Source organism: Scomber scombrus, chromosome 2 (assembly GCF_963691925.1).
Source record: "Scomber scombrus chromosome 2, fScoSco1.1, whole genome shotgun sequence".
In the NCBI taxonomy this organism is placed as follows: domain Eukaryota; kingdom Metazoa; phylum Chordata; class Actinopteri; order Scombriformes; family Scombridae; genus Scomber; species Scomber scombrus.
The window spans coordinates 36,985,522-36,997,542 of record NC_084971.1 but is presented as its reverse complement, the minus strand read 5'-3'; the positions used below and the strand labels follow the sequence as shown (position 1 = coordinate 36,997,542).

The 12,021-nt window shown below is 39.8% G+C and overlaps 1 protein-coding gene across 1 annotated transcript in view; it reads right to left on the bottom strand.

Moving 5' to 3' along the window:
• Positions 1-9,027, bottom strand: part of alg13 (ALG13 UDP-N-acetylglucosaminyltransferase subunit) — a 26,908-nt gene extending 17,881 nt beyond the window's left edge. The window contains 3 exon segments of the mRNA XM_062438154.1: positions 4,091-4,141; positions 6,578-6,661; positions 8,817-9,027. Of these exon segments, the coding sequence (XP_062294138.1) occupies positions 4,091-4,141; positions 6,578-6,661; positions 8,817-8,936 (255 nt within the window). The 5' untranslated portion in view covers positions 8,937-9,027.
• Positions 9,028-12,021: the final 2,994 nt, after the last annotated feature.

The following is a 12,021-nucleotide window of genomic DNA, read 5'->3' as shown; positions in this document are numbered from 1 at the left end:
ACACACAGTAACACACACAGTTACACACAGTAACACACACAGTTACACACAGTTACACACACAGTTACACACATTTACACACAGTAACACACACAGTTACACACAGTTACACACACAGTTACACACATTTACACACAGTAACACACACAGTTACACACATTTACACACAGTAACACACAGTAACACACACAGTTACACACACAGTTACACACAGTAACACACAGTTACACACATTTACACACAGTTACACAGTTACACAGTAACACACAGTTACACAGTAACACACAGTTACACATAGTTACACACAGTTACACACAGTAACACAGTTACACACAGTTACACACACAGTTACACACATTTACACACAGTAACACACACAGCTACACAGTAACACCCAGTTACAGTTACACACAGTTACAGTTACACACAGTAACACAGTTACACACAGTAACACAGTTACACACAGTAACACAGTTACACACACAGTAACACAGTTACACACAGTAACACAGTTACACACAGTTACACACAGTTACACACAGTTACACACAGTTACACAGTTACACACAGTAACACCCAGTTACAGTTACACACAGTTACACAGTTACACACAGTAACACAGTTACACACAGTTACACACAGTTACACACAGTTACACACAGTTACACAGTTACACACAGTAACACCCAGTTACAGTTACACACAGTTACACACACACAGTTACACACAGTTACACACAGTAACACACAGTTACACACAGCTACACAGTAACACACAGTTACACACAGTTACACACAGTAACACACACACAGTTACACACAGTAACACACAGTTACACAGCTACACAGTAACACACAGTTACACACAGTAACACAGTTACACACAGTAACACAGTTACACACACAGTAACACAGTTACACACAGTAACACAGTTACACACAGTTACACACAGTTACACACAGTTACACAGTTACACACAGTAACACACACACAGTTACACACAGTTACACACAGTAACACAGTTACACACAGCTACACAGTAACACCCAGTTACAGTTACACACAGTTACACACACACAGTTACACACAGTTACACACAGTAACACAGTTACACACAGCTACACAGTAACACCCAGTTACAGTTACACACAGTTACACACACACAGTTACACACAGTTACACACAGTAACACACACACAGTTACACACAGTAACACACAGTTACACACAGCTACACAGTAACACACACAGTTACACACACAGTTACACACAGTAACACACAGTTACACAGTAACACACAGTTACACATAGTTACACACAGTTACACAGTAACACACAGTTACACATAGTTACACACAGTTACACACAGTAACACAGTTACACACAGTAACACAGTTACACACACAGTAACACAGTTACACACAGTTAAACACAGTAACACACAGTTACACACAGTAACACAGTTACACAAAGTAACACAGTTACACAGCTACACACAGTAACACAGTTACACACAGTAACACAGTTACACACACACAGTTACACACAGTTACACACAGTAACACACAGTTACACACAGCTACACAGTAACACACAGTTACACACAGTTACACACAGTAACACACACACAGTTACACACAGTAACACACAGTTACACACAGCTACACAGTAACACACACAGTTACACACACAGTTACACACACAGTTACACACAGTAACACACAGTTACACAGTAACACACAGTTACACATAGTTACACACAGTTACACACAGTAACACAGTTACACACAGTAACACAGTTACACACACAGTAACACAGTTACACACAGTTAAACACAGTAACACACAGTTACACACAGTAACACAGTTACACACAGTTACACACAGTTACACACAGTAACACAGTTACACACAGTAACACAGTTACACACAGTAACACAGTTACACAGTAACACAGTTACACACAGTAACACAGTTACACACACAGTTACACACAGTTACACAGTTACACACAGTAACACCCAGTTACAGTTACACACAGTTACACACACACAGTTACACACAGTTACACACAGTAACACACAGTTACACACAGCTACACAGTAACACACAGTTACACACAGTAACACACAGTTACACACAGTTACACAGTAACACACAGTTACACACAGTTACACACATTTACACACAGTAACACACACAGTTACACACAGTTACACACACAGTTACACACATTTACACACAGTAACACACACAGTTACACACAGTAACACACACAGTTACACACAGTTACACACACAGTTACACACATTTACACACAGTAACACACACAGTTACACACAGTTACACACACAGTTACACACATTTACACACAGTAACACACACAGTTACACACATTTACACACAGTAACACACAGTAACACACACAGTTACACACACAGTTACACACAGTAACACACAGTTACACACATTTACACACAGTAACACAGTTACACAGTAACACACAGTTACACAGTAACACACAGTTACACAGTTACACAGTAACACACAGTTACACAGTAACACACAGTTACACATAGTTACACACAGTTACACACAGTAACACAGTTACACACAGTAACACAGTTACACACACAGTAACACAGTTACACACAGTTAAACACAGTAACACACAGTTACACACAGTAACACAGTAACACACAGTTACACACAGTAACACACAGTTACACACAGTAACACACAGTAACACACAGTTACACAGTAACACACAGTTACACAGTTACACACAGTAACACACACAGTAACACACACAGTAACACACAGTTACACACACAGTTACACACACAGTAACACACACAGTTACACAACACACAGTTACACACTCAGTAACACACACACAGTTACACACAGTAACACACAGTAACACACAGTTACACACAGCAACACACAGTTACACAGTAACACACAGTAACACACTAGTTACACAAGTAACACACAGTTACACACAGTTACACACACAGTTACACACAGTTACACACAGTAACACACACAGTAACACACACAGTAACAGTTAACACACAGTTACACACACACAGTTACACACTCAGTAACACACACACAGTTACACACTCAGTACACACACACAGTTACACACTCAGTAACACACACCACAGTTACACACAGTAACACACAGTAACACAGTTACACACAGTAACACACAGTAACACAGTTACACACAGTTACACACAGTTAACACAGTAACACACACAGTTACCAACACAGTTAACACACAGTAACAACACAGTAACACAGTTACACACAGTAACACACAGTAACACACAGTTACACACAGTTACACACAGTAACACACACACAGTTACAACAGTAACACACACAGTTACAGTAACACACAGTAACACACAGTTACACACAGTTACACACAGTACACACAGTAACACACACACAGTTACCCACAGTAACACACAGTAACACATAGTTACACAGTTAACACACAGAACACACAGTTACACACAGTAACACACAGTAACACACACACAGTTACACAACAGTTACACACAGTAACACATAGTTACACAGTTACACACACACACAGTTACACACAGTAACACACACACAGTTAAACACAGTAACACACAGTTACACACAGTTACACACAGTAACACATAGTTACACAGTTACACACACACACAGTTACACACAGTAACACACACAGTTACACAGTAACACACACAGTTACACAGTAACACACACAGTTACACAGTAACACACAGTAACACACAGTAACACACACAGTTACACAGTAACACACACAGTTACACAGTAACACACACAGTTACACAGTAACACACACAGTTACACAGTAACACACAGTAACACACAGTAACACACAGTAACACACAGTAACACACACACAGTTACACACAGTAACACACACACAGTTACACACAGTAACACACACACAGTTACACACACAGTAACACACACACAGTTACACAGTAACACACAGTAACACACACACAGTTACACACAGTAACACACACACAGTTACACACTCAGTTACACACACTCACCTTGGGATCCTCCAAACGCTCCAAATATTTCTCAAACGACCCTTCAACGAACTGAAAGACACAAACACACAAATACACTGTTATCCATGGCCATCCTAACCAGTCACATCCATGGCCATCCTAACCAGTCACATCCATGGCCATCCCAACCAGTCACATCCATGGCCATCCTAACCAGAAGCTTCCAGTCACATCCATGGCCATCCTAACCAGAAGCTTCCAGTCACATCCATGGCCATCCTAACCAGAAGCTTCCAGTCACATCCATGGCCATCCTAACCAGTCACATCCATGGCCATCCTAACCAGTCACATCCATGGCCATCCTAACCAGTCACATCCATGGCCATCCTAACCAGTCACATCCATGGCCATCCTAACCAGTCACATCCATGGCCATCCTAACCAGTCACATCCATGGCCATCCTAACCAGTCACATCCATGGCCATCCTAACCAGTCACATCCATGGCCATCCTAACCAGAGGCTTCCAGTCACATCCATGGCCATCCTAACCAGAAGCTTCCAGTCACATCCATGGCCATCCTAACCAGAAGCTTCCAGTCACATCCATGGCCATCCTAACCAGAGGCTTCCAGTCACATCCATGGCCAATCTAACTAGAAGCTTCCAGTCACATCCATGGCCATCCTAACCAAAAGCTTCCAGTCACATCCATGGCCATCCCAACCAGATGCTGGGATATTAATATATACTGTATATTAATAAACATGTTAATATTAATAAACATGTTAATATATGCTGTATATTAATAAACATGTTAATACATACTGTGTATATATATATATATATATATAACCAAAAGCTTCCAGTCACATCCATGGCCATCCTAACCAGAGGCTTCCAGTCACATCCATGGCCATCCTAACCAGAGGCTTCCAGTCACATCCATGGCCATCCTAACCAGAGGCTTCCATTCACATCCATGGCCATCCTAACCAAAAGCTTCCAGTCACATCCATGGCCATCCTAACCAGAGGCTTCCAGTCACATCCATGGCCATCCTAACCAGAGGCTTCCAGTCACATCCATGGCCATCCTAACCAGAGGCTTCCATTCACATCCATGGCCATCCTAACCAAAAGCTTCCAGTCACATCCATGGCCATCCTAACCAGAGGCTTCCATTCACATCCATGGCCATCCTAACCAAAAGCTTCCAGTCACATCCATGGCCATCCTAACCAGAGGCTTCCAGTCACATCCATGGCCATCCTAACCAGAAGCTTCCAGTCACATCCATGGCCATCCTAACCAGTCACATCCATGGCCATCCTAACCAGTCACATCCATGGCCATCCTAACCAGTCACATCCATGGCCATCCTAACCAGAGGCTTCCAGTCACATCCATGGCCATCCTAACCAGAAGCTTCCAGTCACATCCATGGCCATCCTAACCAAAACTTCCAGTCACATCCATGGCCATCCTAACCAGAAGCTTCCAGTCACATCCATGGCCATCCTAACCAAAAGCTTCCAGTCACATCCATGGCCATCCTAACCAAAAGCTTCCAGTCAAATCCATGGCCATCCTAACCAGAGGCTTCCAGTCACATCCATGGCCATCCTAACCAAAAGCTTCCAGTCAAATCCATGGCCATCCTAACTAGAAGCTTCCAGTCACATCCATGGCCATCCTAACCAAAAGCTTCCAGTCACATCCATGGCCATCCTAACCAGAGGCTTCCAGTCACATCCATGGCCATCCTAACCAGAGGCTTCCAGTCACATCCATGGCCAATCTAACTAGAAGCTTCCAGTCACATCCATGGCCATCCTAACCAAAAGCTTCCAGTCACATCCATGGCCATCCAAACCAGATGCTGGGATATTAATATATACTGTATATTAATAAACATGTTAATATTAATAAACATGTTAATATATGCTGTATATTAATAAACATGTTAATACATACTGTGTATATATATATATATATATATATATATATATATAACCAAAAGCTTCCAGTCACATCCATGGCCATCCTAACCAGAGGCTTCCAGTCACATCCATGGCCATCCTAACCAGAGGCTTCCATTCACATCCATGGCCATCCTAACCAAAAGCTTCCAGTCACATCCATGGCCATCCTAACCAGAGGCTTCCAGTCACATCCATGGCCATCCTAACCAGAGGCTTCCAGTCACATCCATGGCCATCCTAACCAGAGGCTTCCAGTCACATCCATGGCCATCCTAACCAGAGGCTTCCATTCACATCCATGGCCATCCTAACCAAAAGCTTCCAGTCACATCCATGGCCATCTTAACCAGAAGCTGGGATGTTAATATATACTGTATATTAATAAACATGTTAATATTAATAAACATGTTAATATATTCTGTATATTAATAAACATGTTAATATATTCTGTATATATATATATATATATATATATATTAATAAACATGTTAATATATTCTGTATATATATATATATTAATTAGTATAATAATAAACTCACCGGCTCAAAGATGCAGGTGTTTGCTCTCATGAAGTTTGCACATTCCTGACGAATCTTCTGATGGTAGTTCTGAGAGTAATACAACTACACACATATACACACATTAATATACACACACATTAATATACACATTAATATACACACACATACACACACACACATATACACACACATTAATATACACACACATTAATATACACATTAATATACACACACATTAATATATACATACACACACACATATATACACACATTAATATACACACACATACATACACACACACATTAATATACACACATACACACACACACATTAATATACACACACATTAATATACACACACATTAATATATACATACACACATATACACAAACACACACACACATATACACACATTAATATACACACACATTAATATACACACACATTAATATATACATACACACATATACACAAACACACACACACATATACACACATTAATATACACACACATTAATATACACACACATTAATATACACATTAATATACACACACATTAATATATACATACACACACACACACATATATACACACATTAATATACACACACATACACACACACACATATACACACACATTAATATATACATACACACATATACACACACACACACACATATATACACACACATACATACACACACACATATACACACACACATACACACACACATTAATATACACACATACACACACACACATTAATATACACACACACATTAATATACACACACACATTAATATACACACACACACACATTAATATACACACACACACACATTAATATACACACACATTAATATACACACACACACACAAACACACATTAATATACACACACATTAATACACACACACACATTAATATGCACACACATTAATATACACACACACATTAATATACACACACATGAATATACACACACACACATACACGCACACATTAATATATATACACAAAATAATATACATACATCTAGTGTATTTGTGTACATATATATGTGTATGTGTGTGTATATGTGTGTGTGTATATGTGTGTGTGTGAATGTGTGTGTGTATGTGTGTGTGTGTATATGTTTGTATATGTGTGTGTGTGTGAATGTGTGTGTATATGTGTGTGTGTATATGTGTGTGTGTGTATGTGTGTGTATATGTGTGTGTGTGAATGTGTGTGTGTGTATATGTTTGTATATGTGTGTATGTGTGTGTGTATATGTGTGTGTGTGTATGTGTGTGTATATGTGTGTGAGAATGTGTGTATGTGTGTGTGTATGTGTGTATGTGTATATGTGTGTATGTGTGTGTATGTCTGTGTGTGTGTGTGTGTATGTGTGTGTATATGTGGGTGTGAATGTGTGTGTATATGTGTGTGTGTGAATGTGTGTGTGTATGTGTGTGTGTGTATATGTTTGTATATGTGTGTGTGTGTGTATGTGTGTGTGTATATGTGTGTGTGTATGTGTGTGTATATGTGTGTATATGTGTGTGAGAATGTGTGTATGTGTGTGTGTGTATGTGTGTATGTGTATATGTGTGTATGTGTGTGTATGTCTGTGTGTGTGTGTGTGTATGTGTGTGTATGAATGTGTGTGTATGTGTGAATGTGAATGTGTGTGTGTGTATGTGTGTGTATGTGTGTGTATGTGTGTAAGTGTGAATGTGAATGTGTGTGTGTGTGTATGTGTGTGTGTATGTGTGTGTGTATGTGTGTATGTGTGTATATGTGTGTATGTGTGTGTGTGTGTGTATATGTGTGTGTGTGTATGTGTGTGTGTGTGTGTACTGATTTATCAATCAGCACATTTTAGGATTCATGAAGAATTTCACAGTTCAATAAAGTTTGGAGTTGTGTTACCATGGCAACTGATGACTGAACTCATGAAATTTAATTGGTTTAATTGGATGACCTCAGGCGACCCCAGCTCTGACCCCAGGTCTGACCTCAGGTGACCCAAGCTCTGACCCCAGGTCTGACCTCAGGTGACCCCAGCTCTGACCCCAGGTCTGACCTCAGGTGACCCCAGCTCTGAACTCAGGTGACCCCAGCTCTGACCTCAGGTGATCCCAGCTCTGAGCTCAGGTGACCCCAGGTGACCCCAGCTCTGACCTCAGGTGACCCCAGCTCTGACCTCAGGTGACCCCAGCTCTGACCTCAGGTGACCCCAGCTCTGACCCGCTGTGTCCCGTACTCACCTGCTCGGACACGGCTCTGAACAGACTGGACGCGTCCCGTGCCACCATCTTCCGGTACAGGCCGAGGCTGGACAGGAACTCGTCCATGTTCACGAAATACTTCTTCAGACCTTTCTGCATCCCGCCGCTCCGGTTCACCGGCTCCGGTAACTGTCTCCGGTTCACTGTCTCTGGTTTGACGCTCGGACGCTGCAGCACGCGCCGCCGTTATTCGGACAGGTGAGTTTAATGAGCTGATCAGCACGTGCCCACTCACCGCTGCTGAGAAGTTCACGGACCGACTGAAGCTCGGAAACATGAGAGCTGAAGGAGTGAAACACCGAACCGAGGAAAGATCCAAATCATTTAAAATGAAAATGATCAGATTTAAATGAGTGAGTTTAAAATAATAAAATAATTCAGGAGGAGCTGAAGAGAATCTAACGGGCTGAATTAAAATACATTATTCCCACATAAAGTCAAAATCAAACAAAAACACAGAATTAAAATAATTAAATACAAACAAATAAAAAATAACTTTAAAAAAGAGTCTCACCTTCAACAGTTTGATGTTTATAATATTTAACCTTACATTAAAATTAACATTAAATACATTAAAATTAAATTAACATTTTATCTTAAATGTTTTTATAAAAGAAGAATCTGTTTCTCTGTGAACGTCACACTGATGTCAGCTGAATACTGAACCCTGATTGGCTCCAGACTAGCTGTGACGTCATAAACCCTGCAGGTAGGTCCAGGTGTTGAACTGAAGGATTCAACGTTTATTAATACTTCAAACTGTACTACAGTAAAGTACTAGTACCTCAAACTGTACTACAGTAAAGTACAATTACCTCAAACTGTACTGCAGTAAAGTACAAGTACCTCAAACTGTACTACAGTAAAGTACAAGTACCTCAAACTGTACTACAGTAAAGTACTAGTACCTCAAACTGTACTACAGTAATGTACAAGTACCTCAAACTGTACTACAGTAAAGTACAAGTACCTCAAACTGTACTACAGTAAAGTACAAGTACCTCAAACTGTACTACAGTAAAGTACTAGTACCTCAAACTGTACTACAGTAAAGTACAAGTACCTCTAACTGTACTACAGTAAAGTACAAGTACCTCAAACTGTACTACAGTAATGTACAAGTACCTCAAACTGTACTACAATAAAGTACTAGTACCTCAAACTGTACTACAGTAAAGTACAAGTACCTCAAACTGTACTACAGTAAAGTACTAGTACCTCAGACTGTACTGTAGTAAAGTACTAGTACCTCTAACTGTACTATAGTAAAGTACAAGTACCTCAAACTGTACTGTAGTAAAGTACTAGTACTTCAAATTGTACTACAGTGAAGTACAAGTACCTCAAACTGTACTACAGTAAAGTACTAGTACCTCAGACTGTAGTATTACATGTACTGTGAAGGGTTAACATCAGAATATTCATGTTTTTATGATTTGAGTGTTTTACAGTCAGAGTGATGAACAGATCTCTGGCTCCGCCTTGTGGATGCAGACTGTTTTCAGCTACGTAAACATAAACCAGCTCCACATACATTAGTAATGCTTCCTTAATAATATGTAATGTTGCTCTGCTTAGACAGCTCTGAGCCAATCAGAGAATAGTTCTGTATGTAATAATATAACATCCAGCTGATGCTCTCTCAACACTCCTGGATGTTCACTCACTCTGACAGAGATCGTCAGCATCTGATGAGAGAAGAAGAAAGAACAGAGGAGATGAATGAGTGTTTAGAGACTCACTCCATCATCCAGTATGAAGAGCAGCAGGCTTAGCTTCCTTCCAGCTCTCAGATGGGAGGAGTTGGACTTCAGTCCTGGAACAGCTGTGCAGCGTAGCTTCCTTTCAGCTCTCAGATGGGAGGAGTTGGACTTCAGAGCTGATCTGTGACAAACTGCAGAACATCAATCTGAATAAAGAATAAATGATGTAGATTAAAATCAGTTTATAATCCAATCAGATGTGTAGTTCAACATGACTATGACATCATCAATGAGCTTCTCTCTGAAATGAGCAGAGTGACTTTGTGGATCATCATCATGTGACTCAGACCCGCTCTGTGTACTACAATAAAGTACAACTACCTCTAACTGTACTACAGTAACGTACAAGTACCTCTAACTGTACTACAGTAACGTACAAGTACCTCTAACTGTACTACAGTAAAGTACAACTACCTCTAACTGTACTACAGTAACGTACAAGTACCTCTAACTGTACTACAGTAAAGTACAATTACCTCAAACTGTACTACAGTAAAGTACAAGTACCTCAAACTGTACTACAGTAAAGTACAATTACCTCTAACTTTACTACAGTAAAGTACTAGTACCTCTAACTGTACTACAGTAAAGTACTAGTACCTCTAACTGTACTACAGTAAAGTACTAGTACCTCTAACTGTACTACAGTAAAGTACTAGTACCTCTAACTGTACTACAGTAAAGTACTAGTACCTCTAACTGTACTACAGTAAAGTACAAGTACCTCAAACTGTACTACAGTAAAGTACAAGTACCTCAAACTGTACTACAGTAAAGTACAAGTACCTATAACTGTACTGCAGTAAAGTACAAGTACCTCAAACTGTACTACAGTAACGTACAAGTACCTCAAACTGTACTACAGTAATGTACAAGTACCTCAAACTGTACTACAGTAAAGTACAATTACCTCAAACTGTACTACAGTAAAGTACTAGTACCTCTAACTGTACTACAGTAAAGTACTAGTACCTCTAACTGTACTACAGTAAAGTACAAGTACCTCAAACTGTACTACAGTAAAGTACAAGTACCTCAAACTGTACTACAGTAAAGTACAAGTACCTATAACTGTACTGCAGTAAAGTACAAGTACCTCAAACTGTACTACAGTAACGTACAAGTACCTCAAACTGTACTACAGTAATGTACAAGTACCTCAAACTGTACTACAGTAAAGTACAATTACCTCAAACTGTACTACAGTAAAGTACTAGTACCTCTAACTGTACTACAGTAAAGTACTAGTACCTCTAACTGTACTACAGTAAAGTACTAGTACCTCTAACTGTACTACAGTAAAGTACTAGTACCTCTAACTGTACTACAGTAAAGTACAAGTACCTCAAACTGTACTACAGTAAAGTACAAGTACCTCAAACTGTACTACAGTAAAGTACAAGTACCTATAACTGTACTAC